This window comes from Pongo pygmaeus, chromosome 14, assembly GCF_028885625.2.
Source record: "Pongo pygmaeus isolate AG05252 chromosome 14, NHGRI_mPonPyg2-v2.0_pri, whole genome shotgun sequence".
Taxonomy (NCBI): Eukaryota; Metazoa; Chordata; class Mammalia; order Primates; family Hominidae; genus Pongo; species Pongo pygmaeus.
Genome location: NC_072387.2, coordinates 119177642 through 119200983, shown reverse-complemented (window position 1 = coordinate 119200983; position 23342 = coordinate 119177642). Strand labels below are relative to the sequence as shown.

The window sequence follows — 23342 nt, the reverse complement described above, 5'->3', positions numbered from 1 at the left end:
GGAAGCACCTCCATGTATCCTCTCCATGTGGCCAGGAGTTCTTTCCACCATGGTATCTGGATTCTAGAGATGAGCATCTCAAGAGGGCCGAATGGAAGCAGTGTCACCTTTTATGACCCAACCTCAGAAGTCAGGCAGCATCAATATGTTATTAGCAAGTCACTAAGGTAAGGCTATATTCAAAAGGAGCAGACTATGCTCCATCTCTCAATAGAAAGTATGTTAAGGCCAGGTGTGGTGGCTCACACCTGTAATCCTGCATTTTGGGAGGCTAAGGAGGGCATGTCACCTGAGGTCAGGATTTCGAGACCAGCCTAGCCAACATGGAGAAATTCTGTGTGATGGTTAATACTGAGTGTCAACTTGATTGGAATAAAGGATACAAAGCATTGATACTGGGTGTGTCTGTAAGGATGTTGCCAAAGGGGATTAATATTTGGTGAGTAAGCTGGGAAAGGCAGACCCACCCTTAAGCTGAGTGGGCACAATCTAATCAGCTGCCAATGCAGCTAGAATATAAGCAGGCAGAAAAACATGAAAAGAGAGACTGACTTAGCCTCCCAGCCTAAATCTTTCTCCAGTTCTGAATGCTTCCGGCCCTCGAACATTGGACTCCAAGTTCTTCAGTTTTGGAACTTGGACTGGCTCTCTTTGTTCCTCAGCCTGCAGGCAGCTTATTGTGGGGCCTTGTGATCATGTGAGTTAATATTTTAAAAGCTCCCCTATACATATATATATATTAGTTCTGTCCCTCTAGAGAACCCTGACTAATACAGATTTTGGTACCAGGAGTTGTTCTAGAGGAACAGCATATTAAGGATGGAGTTCTTTTGTTGGTTTTGGGTTTTCTGGAGTTGGCTTCTTAATATGATTAGACCCAAAAATGGTAAGGACTCTACCTCTAATAGTATGGAGAACACCGATAGTCCTTGGCGTGAACTGCTCAGAGAGTTATGCAAAATAAATGCATTTTATACTTCTGATTCATTGCTCATAAGGGGCAAGGAGTTTAGTGACTCTATACATAATATCTTTGACCATATATGGAGAACCAAGGAATATAATGAAGCTGGTTGGTTGCTCCTAAGTTCAATGGGCAAAGTGATTAAAGAAAATTATGAATTCAGTGATTCTGTCTCCTGGCTTCAGAAGCAGATACTGAGCTTCAACTCTGTTAAGATTGCCCTGAGTGAGAGTCTTATCTCTTGCAGAGAAAGAGCTGAAATTGTGGAAAAACAGACATAAGCTCTTATCATGTGAGTGGCTGACCTGCAACAAAAGGTGCATGCACGGCCTTGCCAGGTGTCTACTGTTAAAGTGAGGGCATTGATTGGAAAAGAATGGGACCCTGCAACTTGGAATGGGAATGTATGGGAGGACCCTGATGAAGCTGGGGACACTGAGTTTGTAAACTCTGATGAACCCTTTTTGCCAGAAGAAACAGCTTCCTTATCGCCAGCAGTGGCAACATTCCCTCCCCGACTCATGCTGCCACCAGCCTCTCCACCTTTGTCTGAGGAGATAAACCCTGCGCTGCCTGAGGCAACAGTGATGGCCTCCCCTGAGGCAGCTGTCAGGCAAGATAATGTTGAATCTCCTCAGGAGCCACCCCAATACGCTTTTTGCTTCTAGACCTATAACTAGACTAAAGTCCCAGTGGGCTCCAGGAGGTGAGGTTGAGAGTGTGACCCATGAGGGAGGTGTGCTATACTCAAAAAGAACTGCTTGAGTTTTCTAATTGATACAAACAGAAATCTGGAGAACAGATATGGGAGTGGATATTAAGGATGTGGGATAATGGTGGGAGAAACGGAGTTGGATGAGGCTGAATTTATTGATTTGTGCCCACTATGTAGCAACTCTACATTTAATGCTGCAGCTTGGGAAGTTAGAAAAGGTTCTAATAGTTTATTTGCTGGGTTAGCTGAAATATGCATTATAATATGGCCCACTGTGAGTGAGCTGGAAATGTCTGATCTCCTTTGGTTTAATGGTGAGGAAGGGGTCCAAAGGCTTAGAGGCATTGGGATGGTGAAGTGGATTAGTCATTTTAGACCTACTCACACCAGCTGAGAGGGTCCAGAAGATATACTCTTGACCAATGTCTTCTGAAATAGATTTGTGAGGGCAGCACCTATATCTTTGAAAAGCCCTGGAATTGCTCTTTTCTGTATGTTAGATCTAACAGTGGGAACCACAGTCACTCAACTACAAAATTTAAATACAATGGGAATAATTGGATCCCGAGGGGCAGGGGCCAAGTAGCGGCACTTAACCATCAAAGGCAAGGTGGGCATAGCTACCATAACAGACAGCAGAAGCAAAGCGGCAATCAGAATAGTCTGATCCATGTAGAGCTCTGGCATTGGCTAATCAATCATGGTGTTCCTAGAAGTGAAATTTATAAGAAGGCTACTGCATTCCTATTTAATTTATATAAGCAGAAAACTTCTAGGTCGAAAGGACAAAAGATTAATTTGAATTATAAAAACAGAAAATCACAGCCCCTCAATCAATTTCCAGACTTGAGCCAGTTTACAGACCCAGAACCCCTTGAATGAAGGGGAAGCTGGGTCACCTTGAGGAAGGACCCCACTACGTTTCTGACAATTTATGCAGTGAATGTTTCTCCCATCCTTCCCCAAGGCAACCTCTGGCCTTTTAAGGACGGGGTAACTGTGGATTGGGGAAAGGGAAATGATCAGACCTTTCGGGGACTACTGGACACTGGCTCTGAGCTGACGGTGATTCCAGGTGACCCAAAACATCATTGTGGTCCTCCAGTGAAAGTAGGGACTTATGGAGGTCAAGTCATTAATGGAGTTTTAGCTCAGATCTGACTTAAGTGGGTCCAGTGGGCCCCCAGATTCATCCTATGGTCATTTGCCCAGTGCCAGAAAGCATAACTAGCATAGACATAATTAGCAGCTGGCAGAACCCCCACCTTGGCTCCCTGACTGGCAGGGTGAGGGCTACTATGTTAGGAAAGGCCAAATGGAAGCCATTAGAGCTGCCTCTACCTAGAAAAAATAGTAAATAAAAAACAACATCACATCCCTGGTGGGATTGTGGAGATTAGTGCCACCATAAATAATTTGAAAGATGCGGGGGTGGTGATTCCCACCATAACCCATTCAACTCTCCCATTTGGCCTGGGAAGAAGACAGATGGATCTTGGAGAATGACAGTGGATTATTGTAAGCTTAACCAAGTGGTGACTCCAATTGCAGCTGCTGTACCAGATGTGATTTAATTGCTTGACCAAATTAACACATCTCTTGGTACCTGGTACGCAACCATTGACCTGGCAAATGCCTTTTTCTTCACTCCTGTCCATAAGGCCCAGCAGAAGCAATTTGCCTTCAGCTGGCAAGGCCAGCAATATACCTTTACTGTCCTACCTTAAAGGTATATCAACTCTCCAGATTTGTGTCATAATCTTATTCAGAGAATCTTGATCACTTTTCACTTCTGCAAGATATCACACTGGTCCATTACATTGATGACATTATGCTGACTGGATTCAGTGAGCAAGAGGTAGCAAACACACTGGACTTATTGGTGAGACATTTGCATGCCAGAGGATGTGAAATAAATCCAACTAAAATTTGGGGACCTTCCACTTCAGTAAAATTTCTAGAGGTCCAGTGATGTGAAGCCTGTCAAGATATTCCTTCTAAGGTGAAGAATAAGTTGTTGCATTTGGCCCCTGCTACAACCAAGAAAGAGGTACAATGTCTATTTGGCCGATTAGGATTTTGGAGGCAACACAGTCCTCATTTGGGTGTGTGTTTCTCTGGCCCATTTATCCACTGACCCAAAAGGCTGTCAGTTTTGAGTGTGGTCCAGAACAGGAGAAGGTTCTGCAACAGGTCCAGGCTGCTGTGCAATCTGCTCTGCCACTTGGGCCATATAACCCAGCAGATCCAAAGGTGCTTGAGGTATCAGTGGCAGATAGGGATGCTGTTTGGGGCCTTTGGAAGGCCACCATAGGTGAATCACAGTGGAGGCCTCTAGGATTTTGGGGCAAGGCCCTGCCATCTTCTGCAGATAACGACTCTCCTTTGGAGAGACAGCTCTTGACCTATTACTGGGCTTTAGTGGAAACTGAATGTTTGATTATGGGTCATCAAGTCACCATGTGACCTGAACTGTCTATCACGAACTGGGTGCTTTCTGACCCATCTAGCCATAAAGTGGGTCATGCACAGCAGCTTTCCATCATCAAATGGAAGTGATGTGTATGTGATCAGGCTCAAGCAGGTCCTGAAGGCACAAGTAAGTTATATGAAGAAGTGCCTCAAATGCCCATGGTCTCCACTTGTGCCACCCTGCCTTCTCTTCCCCAGCCTGTACCAATGGCCTCTTGAGGAGTTCCCTATGATCAGTTGACAAAGGAGGAGAAGACTCGGACCTGGTTCACAGATGGTTCTCCACAATATGCAGGCACCACCCAAAAGTGGACAGCTGCAGCACTACAGCCCCTTTCTAGGACATGCCTGAAGGACAGAGGTGAAGGGAAATCTTTCCAGTGGGCAGAACTTCCAGGAGTGCCCCTGGTTGTGTACCTTGCATGGCAGGAGAAGTGGCCAGATGTGCGATGATATACTGATTCATGGATTGCAACCAGTGGTTTGGCTGGATGGTCAGGGACTTGGAATAAGCATGACTGGAAAAAGAAATTTGGGGAAGAAGTATGTGGATGGACCTCTCTGAGTGGTCAAAAACTGAAGATATTTGTATCCCATGTGAGTGCTTGCCAATGGGTGATCTCAGCTGAGGAGGATTTTAATAATCAAGTGGATAGGATGACCCATTCTATGGACACCACTCAGCCTCTTTCCCCAGCTACCCCTATGATCGCACAATGGGTCCATGAACAAAGTGGCTATGGTGGCAAGGATGGAGGTTATACATGGGCTCAGAAATATGGGCTTCCACTCACCAAGGCTGACGTGGCTGTGGCCACTGCTGAGTGTCCAATTTGCCAGTAGCAGAGAACAACACTGAACCCTCGATACGGCACCATTCTTCAGGGTGATCAGCCAGCTACCTGGTAGCAGGTTGATTATATTGGACCACTTCCATCATGGAAAGGACAGAAGTTTGTCCTCACTGGAATAGACACTTACTCCGGATGTGGGTTTGCCTATCCTGCACGCAATGCTTCTGCCAAGACTACCATCTTTGGACTCACAGAATGCCTTATCCGCCATCATGGTATTACACACAGCATTGCCTCTGACCAAGGCACTCACTTGATGGCTAAAGCAGTGCATCAGTGGGCTCATGCTCATGGAATTCACTGGTCTTACCATGTTCCCCATCAGCCTGAAGCAACTGGATTGATAGAATGATGGAATGGCCTTTTGGAGTTACAATTCCAAGGCCAACTAAGTGACAATACTTTGCAAGCCTGGGGCAGAGTTCTCCAGAAGGCCATGTATTCTCTGAATCAGTGTCCAATGTATGGTACTGTTTCTCCCAAAGCTAAGATTCATGGGTCCAGAAATCAAGGGATGGAAGTGGAAGTGGCACCACTCACCGTCACCTGTAGTGATCCACTAGCAAAATTTTTGCTTCTTCTTCCCACAACACTACGTTCTGCTGGTCTAGAGGTCTTAGTTCCAGAGGGAGGAATGCTGCCACCAGGAGTCACAGCAATGGTTTAATTAAACTAGGAGTTAAAATTGCCATATGGACACTTTGGGCTTCTACTACTTTTAAGTCAACTAAGAAGGGAGTTACAGTGTTGGCTGGGGTGACTGACCTGGACTATCAAGGTGAAATCAGTCTACTACTCCACAATGGAGGTAATGAAAAGTATCCATGGAGTACAGGAGATCCATTAGGGCGTCTCTTAGTATTACCATGGCCTGTGACTAAGGTCACTAGGAAACTACAACAGCCCAATCTAAGAGGAACTACAAATGACCCAGACCCTTCAGGAATAAAGATTTGGGGTCACTCCACCACCATGAAAAAATAAAAAACATGACCTGCTGAGGTGCTTGCTAAAGGCACGGGGAATACAGAATGGGTAGTAGAAGACGGTAGTCATCAATACCAGCTACCACCACGTAACCAGCTGCAGAAATGAGGACCGTAATTGTCATGAGTATTTCCTCCTTCTTTTGTTAAAAACATGTTTGTGCATGTATACACTTGTACTAAGAAAATATCTTCAATTTATTTCCTTTCTCCTTTGTCATGTGACATAAGATTTATTGACTTCACATCAACATTTAAGTATTGTTAACTTTATATGATAGTATTTGGGTTGGGGTTTGGTGTGTTTCTGGTTGTAAGAAGGATAGTTGTATTATGTTAGCATAATTATGACCTTATTACTGGCTTTATTTGAAGATTATGTATGATCTCAGGAGATGTGTATGGGTTCAAGTTGACAAGGAGTGGACTTCTAATACTGAGTGTCAATTTGATTGGATTGAAGGATGCAAAGTATTGATCCTGGGTGTGTCTGTGAGGGTGTTGCCAAAGGAGATTAACATTCGAGTCAGTGGGCTGGGAAAGGCAGACCAACCCTTAAGCTGGGTGGGCACCATCTAATCAGCTGCCAGTGCAGCTAGAATATAAGCAGGCAGAAAAATATGAAAAGAGAGGCTGACTTAGCCTCCCAGCTTACATCTTTCTACCATGCTGGATGCTTCCTGCCCTCAAACATTGGGCTCCAAGTTCTTCAGTTTTGGAACTCAGACTGGCTCTCCTTGCTCCTCAGCCTGCAGATGGCCTATTGTGGGACCTTGTGATCATGTAGGTTAATACTTAATAAACTGCCCTTTATATATATATATATATATATTTATATATATTTAATTTATATATATTTATATATATATTTATATATGTTATATATATTTATATATGTTATATATAATGTTATATATATTTATATATGTTATATATATGTTTATATATATAGTTGTATATATATGTGTGTATATGTGTGTGTATATATATATATATATATATATATTCAATTAGTTCTGTCCCTCTAGAGAACCCTGACTAATACACCCATCTCTACTAAAAATAAAAAAATTACCCAGGCATGGTGGTGCCGCCTATAGTCCCAGCTACTTGGGAGGCTGAGGCAGGAGAATCCCTTGAACCTGGGAGGCAGAGGCTGCAGTTAACTGAGATCACCCCATTGCACACCAGCCTAGGTGACAGAGAGAGACTGTCTCAAAAAAAAAAAAAGTATTAACTGTTAAGAGACTTACAGACATATTCTCAAGCCATCACTTACAGCGACAATAACAGAACATATTTCATACATTTCCTTTAAGATTGAATGAGTTAAATGCAGACCATGTAAATATGTGAGGAGCTCCTAGCAAAATTCTTGGCACATAGTAAGCACTGAGTAAATTTTAGCTATCGTATTCACCAATAGTATCATCTTTCTTGCCAGGGGCAACACTGGCATCAGCAGTAATAATTGCATAGAAAAGAACTTTTGTCTTTAGGAAATTGTTTTCATCTTTGAGATCCCATAGCTGACATTGGTCCCCTATAGAAACATTTCCAGGCTGTTTTTAGCCAGAAAACTAAGGTGAAGAGTGGCAGGAACCTTTGACTTCATCAGATACTGCATCCGCCTAGAGGAGCAATCTATCCGATTCACAGGTTTGTGATGATACTCAGGAAAGTATGGTTTCTCTGCCACACACTGCAACACGGTATGTCTTCATGTAATCCTCGACTCAACAAATAGTTGATTTATATATTGACATATGTTTCTGTCGTGGGAACTTAACTATACTTTTTTTCAGTGTAGTGGCAGCAAAATGAAAATAGAAATCTACACGTTGTATTTTAATAAATATCAATAATTAATTAAATAGAATCACGTACACATGCTTAGCTAAGCGGAAAAACACATGTCATTTCCATAGTGGCTACTGTGGAGGCACATCCTGAGACTCTGGGAGGGAGGAGACCTAGAATCACAGCAGAGGAGCTGCTATTTTCCTCTAAGTCCAACCGCATCGTAGAGCCCTCTTCTCCCCTGAAAGGAAGGCAGTGAGTCAGAAATCTTATTTCTCATTCTCTGATATGGAAAGAAAGAAGGTCTCATGTCTCTCAGAGATCACAAACTGCCCCTGTGAGCAGGGGGAGGGTGCAGGGAGCCTGAGACTGCCCTGTACTGCCTGCTGGGGCTTAGCTGGGATGAGCCAGTCCTGAGACCCTTTAGTTTATGTCCTGCCCCTCTCATCTTCTATTATTACCTCACCTTCCTCCCCAGGGAGGATGCCAACACCTCATTCTGCTTAGCCCTTTGTAGATTCCCAAGAGTTTTCCCACACTTAATTTTATTTTGATATTTCTAACAACCCAATGAGAGTGGTGACACCATGGGTGACATGATTGCATCTTATCTACAAGGAGACAGACTCAGTGAAATTATTCATGAGGACAGCTCAATGGGTGCAATGTTTGAGCTAAAACCCAAGTCTACAGGTTTTCCAATCTTTGCTCCCCAATCCCAAGTCATTACAAGGAGTTGAAACAAAAGGAGGAATTGCCCTGAATGAAAGCTCTCTGGCCTCTAATTAGAGTGGTGCTGGCTGGCATCTAGAGCATCAAACGTGACCACGTCCCTTGATTGCATAGTAGTCAATTCTTAATTTCTGATGTGATTTGAATTTGTGCCGCCGCCCAAATCTCATGTCAAATTGAAATCCCCAGCATTGGAGGAGAGGCTTTCTGGGAGCTGACTGGATCACGGGGGCGGGCTTCTCCCTTGTTCTCATGATAATCAGTTCTCAGGATACTAAGTTCTCACAAGATCTGGGTGTTGAAAAGTGTGTAGCACGTCCCCCCTCTCTCTTCCTCCTGCTCTGGCCATGTAAGAAATGCCTCCTTCCTCTTCACCTTCCACCATGATTGTAAGTTTCCTGAGGCTCCCCCAGCCATGTTTCCCATACAACCTACAGAACCATAAGCCAATTAAACCTCTTTTTTTAAAAAAAATTACCGAGTCTCACATAGTTCTTTATAGCAGTGTTTGAACGGACTAATACAGTTTCTGAACCTTTTCTCTGGAAGTTCTCTGTTGGGCACAACGTCACCAACATTTTTTGCCCAAGATATTTGTCTAGCACTAGGAATGGACTCAAATAGAGAAATCCTCTCATCAGTAAGTTTTCATCTTAGCAGTATCATTCTGCCAGCAAAGTGTAGAAGATGGATTCAAACCTGAGTCATGCTTTCTTTAGCTGCAGAGTGATAAAAGCAAAAAATCCTTAAAGAGGCATGTTCACTGCCATTGACAGCAACTTTTTTTCAAGCCGTGTTATTAGATTAAGGCCTGTGTGAATTAGTGAAGAATTATGGGACTTTTAAATCAACTTCATATTTTATATACTTTCCAGGATATAGTTATAACAGGATATCAGATTGAGACTCTTTTTGCCTCAATTTCCACTGATTTCTAAATGATGGTGATTGGGATACCAAGGTAGTATCAGACAGGTGGCCCTGCATATGTCAGATGCAGACTTTACAAGGGGGAGGAAGGAAACCTGCTTCTATCTCTTGGGCCCTTCAGCAGGATTAAAGATACAAAAAGTGGTCAGCGAGAGGACTGGGAAAAATTGATGAGAATATTTATTTGGCCAACTGTAAGTTCCATCCTGCCCTTTCGGGAGGGGTTTGGAGAGTGCATTTGCTCTTAGTGCTGAGCCTAACGAGGACGCTCCCCCAAAACCCCGAGGGAGCACTGGAAAATGTGCTTACTGCACTGGGGAGATCCAAAGAACTAGTACCTGGCCCATGACGAAGACTGCTGACTCACTTTGGAGGCGGGGCTGAGTGCTCTTGCTCGGGGCTCAGCCTGCTCTGCCGGGCAAGCGCTGCTTGAGGGCGCTGCCAACTGCATGTGGGCTGCTTGGTGGGTGCCACTTGGGGACCTCCAGAGCAGGGTTTCTCAAATGTCCATGTGCACATGGCTCACCTGCAGATTCTAACTTGGCAGGTCTATGGCTGGGTTGGTGAGTTTCCCAGGCGATACCGTTGCTGCTGGCCACTGGACCACGCTTTTAAGGGCACAGAGTACTGCGTGTGGGAGAGACTGAAGAGACTTCAGAGAAAGAGGACAAAGACTCCTCCTGATGTCCACGAATTCAGGAAGGAGCCTCAGGAGCTCTAGGAACAGAGAGACATCTGTCTGCTCAGGGCTTGTGTGAGAAAGGACCCAATAGATAGTCTCCAGAGCCCACTGCATCTTCGGAGTGAAGAGTCAGCTTGCTCCTCCATGAGGCCCTCCCAGTGCTCCCTGCTTGAACTGCTGCCAGGCCTGGAGAGGGGAAGCTTTCCAGGGAAGTGAGGGACCCCCCTATTTTCCCCGTCTCCTCCCACCCATCCTTACCTCGTTACCCTCCAGCGCTGGGTACAGGAAGACTTACAAGGGCCCATTGGGAAGGTGGGCTGGCGGCTGCTGATGTAGGGAATTTTCTGCATCTCATGGTTGGCAGAAGGCTAGTGGCTCTGTGCACCTTCTGAGCCCAGAAGGAAATATAAAATTGCTTTTAGGTAGTTAGGACATCCCTACCTCACATAGCGTGATGGATACAGGCGGATCATCAACCAAGTCGCATCCCTTTCCCCCAGTCAAAGAGTAGGTCTACATGTCCGAGGTCCCTCTTGCCAGGTGCAGCTCCATGACTGAGTTCTGTCCCATGGAATGTGGAGGCACGTTAAGCCATTTTTAGGCAGGCCATGAATTCCTCCTGGGTCTGTTCCCTGTGCTCTAATCCTCATCTACTGGCTAAGCAAGGAGCACCCGCAAAGGCCTAGAGGAGGCTGAGCCATGAGATGGACGGACCCTTGATCTTTGAATGACTCTGTCGACTGTGACTTAAGAGAGAACACTAAAATAGAAGGATAGCTTTATTGTGTGAAACCACTAGAGCCTGTGGTTGTTAAAACAACCAACTTGAGTAATAAACATAGATAGGGGTGGGAAGTCAAGACAAATAAGAAAACTGCCCACAGTGCCACCTACCAACTGTCAGGAGCAAAACTGGGAGGTAGAGTGACTTGTACCTTTAATGAATTTTCTCATTGAATCTCTGTGGGCAAACTTTTGGCTTATGAAGGCTGTGGGTAGCAAGTATTATGTCTTTGTAGGATTTGCCTTTTCTTCTGAGGCTGAAAAATGAGTTCTTGGTATGGGATAAAAACACGTCAGTAATGAGACAGTGTCACCTCTGATTTCCTAATTCCTTACCCTTGACACCCTGAGCATCTGAGGCCATGACTCGGTGGATTTCTTGTGGCCTCTTTTTCTCTTTTGCTGGGAAAATTTTCTTGCTTTTAAAAATATAGATGGTCATCCTTTTATGTAACAGTTTCTAAGCCCAAGGGAATGACAATAGTTCTCCAACCACAAAATACAGTTATAACTGTCTGAAGAACTAGTTCCCCTACAAAACACGTGTATATAGATGACCTATTTGTATTAAAAAGTGTCCAAAACACTAGCTTTGTGATAGTAAATGTAATTATCTTATTCAACAATAATATTGATGAAGAGTAATAGGGAGTTGGTCGGGTGGCTATGCTCTTCTTATTGCCACACAAAAGTCTAATGCAATTTATCATAAACATTAAGTTTGGAAAGAAAATCTCTCTTCAAATATGACAAAATGTATACATTTTTCAATTAATTGTTTTAGATCACGGACCTCCAACCCCTTTGTTTGTTGAAATCTTAAAAGATCAAAAACTCAAATTGAATTTGGTTTTATTCCATTTTTCTTTAGAGCTTTGATCCCCCCCTCCCTTGGAATTTATCAATAGTTTCATTCTCTTTCATTTTCTTTAGACTTCAGAAGCCAAATGGTGACATCAGGAAAATGTCATCTGAGCAGGCTCGCTGGCCTTCCTTTGAAGCAGCACTTGTTCCCTGGGGCTACAGGGAAAGGCAAGCTGGCAGATATGCAGGGTGTCTGTCCCATGACTAATTCAAAGGAAAGAAAAGACACATTTGATGCATTCTTATTATAAAACAACAATAGAAACGAATGCATAGATTTATTCACCTTTAATTATTTTCTTATGAGAGGACATCAACATTTTCTTCTGCCATTATAATGATCCGGTAAACTACATAAAATTCAGATTATATTATGCTGATGTTGAAGCACACAAGAATGATATGTAAAGTATAAGTACATTTCAAAAAGCCTGGAAAATGATCTGAGAAATTAGAACAGGTGATAGAGATGAATTATAGGCACCTATTAAGACATACCCTTTGAAAAATATCATCTTTAAAGTTCATAAAGCATCCTGGATTTTAGAGAAACTTACTGAAACCACAATAATAGAACATCCCAGGGGTCTGGAGTATTTAGGTAAAGTGAAAAAAACTACAAAGATTATTCTTCCCAGTCTGTAACTCAGCATGCTACAACCTTTTGCTATCTAGTGGGTATCTTTGTAACTCACGTGGACGCCTTGCAGCACGGAACATTGTTGGTAGTAGAATTTGTTTTATGAAGTCATTGCTTATGAATAAGATGTAAAGGAAGAAAAATGGGGGTGGAGATGATATTTTTAGTTTTCTGAAAGCAGTGCTACTGTTTTGGGAACCCATGAGTATCACACAGAACTCACTATTCCACAGTAAATAGAAATTTAATTGCTTTCATCTTCATTATATGGATTTTTATGTGCAGCTAAAAACAATTTGAAAAATGTAATAAAATTACACTAAATGTTTACTTCGAACAGAGTTTTTTTTCCTCCAGCTAATTTAAGAATCTTTTTTATTGAAAGTTTCCTGATGAGAAATAGAAATCAATTCCATTCATTTCTCATCAAAAACTACATTTAAATGATTAGAAGAAAATGAGCAGTTCTGAGTGATGGTCAATGGGTGAAATGTGTCCTATTGAAGAACGTTATTATTTAATACCCTCATGCCCTTTATTGTGATATGAGTTGAGTTTGATGTCTGGCTGGAAACTGACAGCAATAGAATTTTGACAAAAGTTCATCCATCCTTTCAGACTCTGGAATTCATAATATACCTTTTGTCCAAGTTGTGTAATGTTTATTTGTGAAATCCATTCATAAATCTTAGATTTTAATTGGTTGTTGCTTTTATTGAGTAGATTTATATAAGCATAATTCTACTAAATTAGATACCACTATTTAAGAATAGTGATGATATATTTTTCCATCCTGGAAAATACATTTTAAATCATTTTAACTCATTATAAACATTTGGATAGTGGTTTTTAGAGAGCTCTCATAAATAATTTTTTTAAAAAAGCAATAGAAGTGGGCAGTGTCTGAACATAGGGTAATAATTCATACCAATTATATTGCTGAACATAAGTTTGAAGCCTCAATAATATATCCTAATTCATACCTTATGGTCTGATGGCAATTAAAATACCACCATTAAATATTTTGCAAACACACTTAAAAGCTGAAATCTTGCTTATATAGAATAATATTCAGTACTTTATTACCCAGAATAGTACCTCTTTATTTTCTTGACAAAGTATAATCATTAGAGAGCCATTCTGAGAGTAACTTTAATCCACACGAAGGCTTGGACTTCGTATTATTGTGACTATTAATACTGTTACTACTGTCAGGGCTATTAATGCTTTTGAGCCTCTGCTGATTTTCGTATCATGTAATTAGAACAGGCACAATCAGATGGTCCTAATGTACTGATTAACACACACCTGCAATCTCTTTCCACAGCAGAGAATCCAAACAGCTAAACACAAAAGGGCTTACTTACTGATTAAGGAGATTGTGTTTAAAGGGTCTGTCTACATTGATCTAGAAGACTGTGTTTAAAGAATCTGTCTACATTGATTTAGAAGATTGTGTTTAAAGAATCTATCTACAAGCGGTTTGGCTTCTAGTGTCTGAAGGTCAACAAACCTTAAATGAGGCAGAGGGACTACTGAGAGGTTAAATATTTCATGTTCATGATGCTCATAGTACCCTAGTAGGTGACTGTAAGGTTTACCTAGCGATAACACAGGCCCCAGTGCTTCCACTTGGGTTAATAGGGAGTTGTGTGGTTTGGACACACATGTGGCTTGTGACTTCCTTACTTCATGTAAGGTCTCCCTACAGCGGTCATGCATCATCATTTCAGATGTATTTTCATACAGTAAGTTGGCAATTTCTGTGCATCAAATTAAAATGGCATGGACATTGGAATCATAAAAATGAGAGTTTATATTCTGATGGGCTACTTAAAGCTATAAGCCTCAATTTCAGTATCAAAACAAAAATGATAAAAATTACCTTGTAGGCATATGTCAGTGCTGTGGACTGAACTATGTCCTCCCAGAATTCCTATGCTGAAACGCTGATCCCCAGTATGATGAAATTTGGAGGCAGGGTCTTTGGGATATGATTAGGTCATGAGGGCAGAGGCCTCATGATGGAATTCATGCCCTTATAAGAAGAGACACCGGAGAGGGTGCTCCCTCCCCTTCTTCTCTGAACATGCGAGGCTACAATGAGAAGATGGCCATCTGCAATCCAGGAAGCAGGCCCTCACCAGACACAGGATCTGTGGAAACTTTAATCTTGGACTTCCCAGGCTTCAGAACTGTGAGAATACATGCTTGTTGTTGAAGCCACCCCGCTGTTGGCAATTTGTTACAGCAGCCCTAACCAAAATAGCCAGTTTAGGAATTGTATGGGCTGAGCACCTTGCACAGTCAGCACAATGCTCAGTGAACATTTGAAGCAAGTTCTTGCAATGTGCAATGCTTGAACAGTTTATTTTTCACCCTGGCCTAAATATATTGTGGGGAGGACAATGCAGTTCAAAGTTTTAATTCAACTAAGATCATTAAGTGCCTACTATGTCCATAGCATGGCCCAAGACGCCATGTATCAAGGGAAAGTTGGCTTCTTCCGTTGCTTCTCGGCTGGGGTTGAAAGTCAGAAGGGACAAAGATGAGAGAGAAATAGGCAGGGAGTGGGACTCGGCTGTCGTCAGGCTGGAGGTCAGGCAGAACACTTCCTTGTGGTTGCTGGGCGGCTGCAGTAACATTGCAGTAACTACATATTGACCATGTGCTTTTATTTGCTGTGTTCTGATGCTTTGGCATCTGGGGCCCTGCCTACCTTGGAGGAATTGCCATTTCCAGGGTTAGCCACATTCAAAAGATAGTGATGACTCACCCCAGAACGTGATTTTCAAAGACAAGTCAACCAATCTAGAGCCCACATCCCTAGTAAGTCTCCCCCGTGGGCTCTCATAGGGCTGTCATTCCAGGCCACTCTCCACCCACCCTAATCACCTCAAGGCCAGGTCCCAGACAGGTAGGGATGGCTCCTCCACCCCAGAACCCACCGACATTTCTCAAAGCAGCCAGTTCTATGCCTGCTGATCCTGCCTTGTCCTTTCCTAGTGTTGTGCAAACTAAAATAAAGGGCTCCCCCTATGCCCTCTGCTTCCTGGCTGACCTTGGTGTGGCCCTCTGATCGCACTATGTGTCCCCTTCTCCGGGATTTCTGAGGATGACAAGCCATCTTTTCAATGGGACTCCCTTCCAGACCTGTTGGTCTCACCATACTGGAATCATCATAAAGCCTGTATTGTATAACACATCATTGGTGTCTAAAGTTTGCACAATGCTATGGCCCCCACATTAAGGGAGTCTGGGTGAGATCACTTCATTGCCCCTACTTCTCTGACCAGAAAACACAAGAGTTCATGGGAGACAATAATAACAACAACAAAAACAATAGAAGAACACATTTGTACCTCTTTATTGGCACAGTAACTTTTCAAAGGCTGGTATGAATAAAAAGTTCCAAGTAGCAAGACAAGGTGGTCTGGAGCCACTGCTCAGAACTTTCCGACAGCCGACGAAAGCACATCAATGAACAAGGCCTTGCATTATGGGAGGGTTGAGGATATACAGCGAGGGAATCATGCAGTGTAAGTCCCGGGGGACGAGCGTTGTGCGATGCAGCCCCTACTGCTCAAACCAGTACATGGCAGCGTGATCATTTGTACTGTGTAGGCCTTTGAATGAATATGATCATTTTACACCACCAGCTATGGATTTGAAGCCATACGTGTTTAACCGAGTGCCATGTGATTCCCTGTGATCTATGCTGAAGTCGGGAGGTGAAATTTAACTAAAGGGTGCACAATCCACTTATCCAGAAATACAGGGCGTAGGAAAGAACAGCCTCCTCATCCATGAGTAACACCTAAAACATGGGGCTCAATTCATAGTTTTGCAAGGGGTGACACTGGCGAAGCTAAAACAACAACGTAGTTTCAAGATTTTAGGTGTGTTAGGTGAAAAAAAAGGACTGTGGAGGAAAAAAATAATCTAGAAATGATTTTTTAAAATCTGTATTTTGAAGAAAGGAAGCACCACCAATTGCATAAAGTTATAAAATTACAGTAATAAACATGTAAATAATTATCAGGTTTATAATACCAATAAAACAAATAGCTACAAAGAAATAAAATATATGTCCCATATACTGTATTATAATAAAACCATTGGAAGTACAATAAACAGACTGTTGAACCGTAGGAAAACAACTGTACAGAGTGTGCATGGATTGCTCCTTTCCTCCGCTACTCTCTCTCTCTGGCCACGTCCACACTTTTCCCAGCCTCTCTCTTGCTACCTAGGGGTAGCAGAGAGCCGTAAATGAGGAGCTTGAAAATCAGAGTGTATCACCACGAGATGGATAAGAAAGAACACACACACACACACAAACACACACACACACACACACACACACACACACGGGATCTCATATATTTAGCGTCTGTGTCCTGTGCTTTTTTTATCTAAATGCGTGGAGAGAAGACCCAGCGCATGTCAGAAGGCAGCCTTCTGTTGTTGCAGCCCGGAATCAGTAGGCAGTTCTATTTTGTGAGTCTGCAGTTCAGGCCGCATCAAATGGTGGTGTCCCAGAGCTCAGACGGCAGCCTGTTGCAGGAGGCCCCTTCCGGCTTCTTCAGAAGGCTGGGCTTCTTGCAAGGTGGTGGGGGAGGCACCCTGGGCTCAGCGTGGTGCAGGATCTGCTGCCAGTCTTGTCCTTCCTCACAGAGCTTTCTCCTCCAGTCCAAGAGTTCCTGCAGGGCCACACTTTCATTCTCTGAGAGCCTCAGCTGATGGATTACCTGTGGGAGAAAGAGGGGGAGAAAAAACAGCTAGCACCAAATATTGTGAATGAGTATGAAGTGTGATAGCAACACCTGGATACAAAGGGGCAGGGTTGGCACTAAAAGAGGCAGCCTCTTTCCTCAATCTCCATGCACTGCTGCCTCTGGAAACAGCACTGGGCTAGGAAGGCTGTGAATTGCTGAGTTAAGGCAATGACTGCAACAAAACATTGGGAACTAGGTAGAGTATTAATGTGTGCTGCACCTCCAGAGGCTACAAGAAAGAATCAAATGTCTGCTTGACCCATGCCCTCGATTATTGTGTACATTCTTATGGCATCTTGTACTTTCTCTTCATTTAATTTCTATCCATAATAGATGTTCTCCTATTAACAGAGCTTCCTCAAGCGTCACTCCATCCTTGGAGCTGCTCCTCCATCTGTCCACATAGTTAATAGTCAAACATGACTATTAGGGTTACATGACCTCACTTCCGACCATAAGGCATGGACCCAAAGATGGACCCCTACTCATGAAGGTCCGTTCATAGACAATACACAATCACACCACACTCATGTAGAAAATGTTTTCAAGCACTAGGTGTTACAAAAGGCAGCCACTAAAATATCCAATGAGCTCATTCAAGGCAGGCTAGCTGTGCTTGAGAATATTTGAGGCCTCTTTGGTGTATCTACCTGCCTGCTCTATTTGGTGGCAGTGAGACAAAGCAATGAGCTAAATTAGCAATTGTGTACTCTCAGACGCTAAGCCCTCAAAGATGAGAACATTATGGGCCTTTGCAGGAAAGTATCAAAACATGTAACTGTATTGGCTACATCATCTTGCGTCACTATGGTCCCTGAAGAGAGACACCCTGCAGACCAAGCTTACCCCCGACTTCAGCTAGGGCACAAGACAAGCTGGCTATGTAGCTGTGGTCACCCTTCTTCTGCCAGCCGCCAGAAGTCTGTAGCAGCTGGACATTGCAGATACCAATTTTTCTGGCAATTCTAAGGAAGTATACTGGTTTAAAAAAAAAAATGAGATTCTGGAAATTCGAATAGGAATACTGGGGAGAATTCAGAGGAAATGAGATGACTCATCCTACCTCCAAAGCACTAACTACTTTGTTCCAGCACTTCTTCCATCTCATCACAACCCTCTCCATTAAAATGAGAGAAAATAAAACAAAACAGAACACAAGTGGTTATGCACTTATGTAGAAAACAGTCACTTGAAAGCAGCAAAGGGAGTGAGTGTTCCAGGCCCAATTCTAACACCAACACCTGAGCCTACTGTTTCCCCCAGAAAGAGGATTTTAAAGGCTGGGATCAAGGAGATGATGTTTACAGCATGAAGGTCAAACCCATATTCAGAGTCTGTAACTAGAGTTCTGGAGCTGGTTATTAGTAAAAGGAGCCTCCCCAATTGAATTTACAGACAACCAGAGGAAAGAAGAGCTTAAGGGTAGAAAAGAGAACTATGGTTACTCAATCCCTAAAGCAATTTCTAGACATAACAGAGAGTGAGCTGCAGAGCAGAGTGGGCCCCTTAAAAGGGTATTTTTTTTTAGTCTTTAGGGCTGCATCAGAATGGCCTGGAAATGAGAAATTCTGTTGGGCAGATGCTTGTGGAAGCCAGATTGCTTCTACTCTCAGCGGAGTGAGCCAAGAAAGCAGGGTGGTGGGAGCTTGCATGAAATCAGGTTATTTAGTGAACACTTTGGCTACACATGTGTTAGGTGCTTTCATAAGCACCTTCCAGGCATTAACTCATCAGTTCTTAAGAGCCCTGTAAAGTGGGTACTCCTATTTTGCAGATGAGGAAACAGGAACAGGGCAGTCAGGTAATCTGCCCAAAGCCACATGGAAAATGACAGATCCTGGCAGCCTGGCCCAAGAGTCCACGGAATGTGTTTCCATTTGTTCGCATCATCTATAATTTCTTTCAAAGTGGGCTAAGGACATGAGTAGACAATTCTCAAAAGAAGACATGCTTTTAGCTGTGAGTCTACTGTGCTTAACCCAACTATTGTGGTCTAGGATCTGATACAGGCTAAGAATCAGAGTCCCCTGTACCATGTTCCTCTTCCCTTCTTTTTCTGAATGGGACCACAGTCATCTCTCTGTGTTTGTCCAGGAGTGTGTGCCAGCCCCTCCGTCATTCTCCACCAATGTGTGCTGTGCTGCTTACATTCCCTTCAGCCTCATTAGTGTGGACATGGAACATTCATATTTATGTTCCTTGGCACACACTCAGCATACAGTAGTGATCTCTGAAAACAATGTCACCAGATTAGGAAACAACGTTTAACTGATGGAAGAATATTGCTACAATGTCAACTGATTATTTTCCCCAAGTTTTCTTAAGACACCATGTTTCCTAAATGACACAACGTCATATTCATTTATTTAGAAAACAAACTGAGGAACGTTCACTTCTGGATAGCTATAGCATGTATTGTTCCTGTTGTAAAAATTTCAAAAAAGAGTCATTTTTCTAAAACATCAGGAAATTCTGACAAATGGAGAGAATTCCAGATGGAGTGAAGCTTTTTGAGGTGAACTGATAATTACCAGCTGCTTTTTTCCTCCCGGGGACATTTGCCAATTCTGAGCATTTCCCCAGATCCAGAGAGTTTTTTCTGGAAGAAAGATAAACCACATGATATTTTGGAGTTTCATGGGACTAAAGAAACAAATTGAAAACTTATAGGTCCTCAAATGCACAGCCATCATCCACAGGGGACACTCATTTAGCTGTTCACCTGCATGGGTGATGGGTGCCCTAGGCCAAAGTTTATAAAAAGCAGAATGGAATCTCCTACAATGACAGAGGTGCTTCAGAAGTAAAACCCTGGCAGGGGTGATGATGGCCTCCAGCATGTGGCCAGTCTCATCTTAAAACATTTTCTGGATTTTGAAATTGTGTGGGGCACAAGGCTGCAGAGCCAGGCTGGGAGCTCTGAAACACAGGGCTAGATTTGCTGTCATCTTTCAGGGCTAAGGAACAAAGACCTCACAATTAAAGGTACAGGCGGATCAAGCCTGAAGATTAGGAGAGAACCAGGGGTAGACTGGTTCTCCAGCACAGCCCAGTGAGGAACTACAGTAAGAGTGAAAGCTGATGTCTTCATGGAAACACTGGAAGCCAGAAGCCAACATGTTCCTGGTTAAATTACTGAGAAAAAAAAAAAAAGTCAACATAAAATTCTACATTGAATAAAAAATACCCCTCGAAAATGAAAGTGATAAGATTGTTTGGCTTTTTTTCTTGCTAAATTGTTTGAGCTCCGTGTAGATTCTGAATATTTGTGCTTTGTCGGATGTATATATTGTGAAGATTTTCTCCCACACTGTGGGTTGTCTGTTCACACTGCTGACTATTCCTTTTGCCATACAAAAGTTCTTTAGTTTAATTAAGTCCCACCTATTTGTGTTTGTTTCTGTTGTATTTGTTCTTGGGTTCTTGGTCATAAAGTCTTTGCCTAAGCCAATGTCTAGAACAGTTTTTCTGATGTGATCTTTTAGAATTTTTATAATTTCAGGTCTTAGATTTAAGTCCTTGATCTACCTGGAGTTGATTTTTGAATAAGGTGAGAGATGAGGATCCAGTTTCATTCTCCTATATGTGGCTTGCCCTAACCAAGCACCATTTGTTGAATAGGGTGTCCTTTCCCCACTTTCTGTTTTTGTTTGCTTTGTTGAAAATCAGTTGGCTGTATTTGGGTGTATTTCTGGGTTCTCTATTCTGTTCCATTGGTCTATCTGCCTGTTTTATACTAGTACCATGTTGTTTGACTATGGCCTTATAGTATAGTTTGAAATCAGATAATGTGATGTCTCCAGATGTTTTCTTGTTGCTTAGTCTTGCTTTGGCTATGTGGGCTTTTTGGTTCCATATGAGTTTTAGGATTGCTTTTTCTAGTTCTGTGAAGAATGATAGTGGTATTTTGATGGGAATTGCACTGAATTTGTAGATTGCTTTTGGCAGTGTGGTCATTTTCGCAACATTGATTCTACCCATCAAAGAGCATGGGATGTGTCTCCATTTGTTCGCATCATCTATAATTTCTTTCAAAGTGGGCTAAGGACTTAAGTAGACAATTCTTGAAAGCAGATATACAAATGCCCAGCAAACATATGAAAAAATGCTCAACATCACTACTGGTGAGGGAAATGCTAATTGAAACCACAATGTGATACCACCTTACTCCCACAAGAATAGCCATTATCAAAAAATCAAAAAATAATAAATGTTGGCATAGATGCAGTGAAAAGTGAACACTTCTACACTGCTGGTGGGAATGTAAACTAGTAAAACCACTATGGAAAACAGCATGCAGATTCCATAAGGAACTAAAAGTGGAATTACCATTTGACTCAGCAATCCCACTACTGAGTATCTACCCAGAGGAAAGTAAGTCATTATACAAAAAAAATACGTGCACATGCATGTTTATAGCAGCACAATTCACAACTGCAAAAATGTGGAACCGGCCCAAATGCCCATCAATCAATGAGTGGATAAAGAAGCTGTGGTATATGATGATATATGTGATATATATATACACCCCATATATGATCATATGTATGATCATATATATGATATATATGATGTATAGCTATATGATGTGTGTGTGTGTGTATATATATATATATGATGGAATACTACTCTGCCATAAAAAGTAATTAATGGCATTTGCAGCAACCTGGATGGGATTGGAGACTATTGTTCTAAGTGAACTAACTCAGGAATGGGAAACCAAACATTGTATGTTCTCACTTATAAGTGGGAGCTAAGTTATGAGGATGCAAAGGCATAAGAATGACAGAATGGACTTTGGGATTGGAAGGAAAGGGTGGGAGGGGATGATGGATAAAAGACTACAAATGGGGTTCGTTGTATACTGCTTGGGTGATGGGTGCATCAAAATCTCACAAATCACCACTAAAGAACTTACTCATGTAACCAAATACCACCTGTTCACCAAAAACCTATGGAAATAAAAGAAATTTAAAAAGAAAGTGAAATAAAGATGTTTTTGGACAAACAAAAATGAGGGAATTTGTCATCAAACCTCTCACATTAATAGAAAGAAATAAGATTTTTTTTTTTTGGTAAAAGAAGATGATTCCAGATGGAAAAAATGGAAATGTAAGAGGGAATTAACAACACTGGAATTAGTAAACCCATGGGTAAATATAAATTATATGCTTGAAATGTTTAGAGACTTTAAATTACATGAATAACACAAGTGCCTGCCATCAATAACTGCAAAACCTTGTTATTGGGATTAAGCAGAGTTTCAAGGTCTTAAGATTCTAGCAGTATAAGAAAAGTGGTCAAAATGATCAAATCTGTAGGAAGCAATGAGTAAAGGATGCATGTTGTCTTCTCGTGAAATTATTAAAAGAATAATATAATATTTAATCAAAGTTAATGTAACAGTGAAATAATAAATATCCAATTAATCTAAAAGAACACAAGAACTGTAGAGAAAAGGACATGAAAATAGAGACTAATTCCTAACAAGACAAAGTAAAGCATAAAAACTAGACAAACAAACAGAATCCAAATCTCTACCCAGCAGTTGGTGTTACTCTTCCATCTCCTTATGGCATATGCTGTATTTATCTTGATGCTAGTGTTTGATAGACCATACAACTCTGTGCTTACACCAAGCACAAAATACATCCACTCCAGATTTCCTCTAAATCCTAAACTCTTTTCAGTAGTGTTTCATAGTGACCAAAAATATACTAGATGTGACCCTCTGCTTAACCTTCATAATAGGAACAGACTTAAAGATTTGAGTCACTCTATAGAAGCATAGCAGCAGTGCCAATCTGCTGAGAGTGACTTTCAGCGGCTGCTCATCTGAATTAGGCTTGTCGGGAAGGATTTTGACAAAAAAAAAAAAAAAAAAGTCCCAGATCCCCTGAGTCATTGCTTCTCTTTTTGGAAAAAAAATGCTGTCTTACCCTTTCAAAACTTCTCTCTGTTTACTAAAAATATCTGAATTCCCAAGTACCTTATAAAAGGTGAAACTTACGCACATAAACCCTTTGAAAGCCCTTTCTTAATGAGGGTATTGAGTCTTGGTAATGTAGTGAGTACAGGACACCATATTTGAATCAACAAACAAGAACTTTGCATAGTTCTTTGATAAGCAAAAACTTGACTG

At 42.0% G+C, this 23342-nt stretch overlaps 1 protein-coding gene across 4 annotated transcripts in view; it reads right to left on the bottom strand.

Annotated features, from left to right (window-relative positions):
* Positions 1-15765: 15765 nt before the first annotated feature.
* MYO16 (myosin XVI) overlaps positions 15766-23342 on the bottom strand; it is a 719880-nt gene continuing 712303 nt past the window's right edge. For 3 of the 4 annotated variants that reach the window (XM_063651142.1, XM_063651143.1, XM_063651144.1), the window contains one exon: positions 15806-17173. In XM_063651142.1, the coding sequence (XP_063507212.1) occupies positions 16946-17173 (228 nt within the window). In that variant the 3' untranslated portion in view covers positions 15806-16945. Of the gene's footprint in view, positions 17174-23342 lie in introns of all 4 variants that reach the window. The other variant, XM_054446940.2, reaches the window with a different exon arrangement.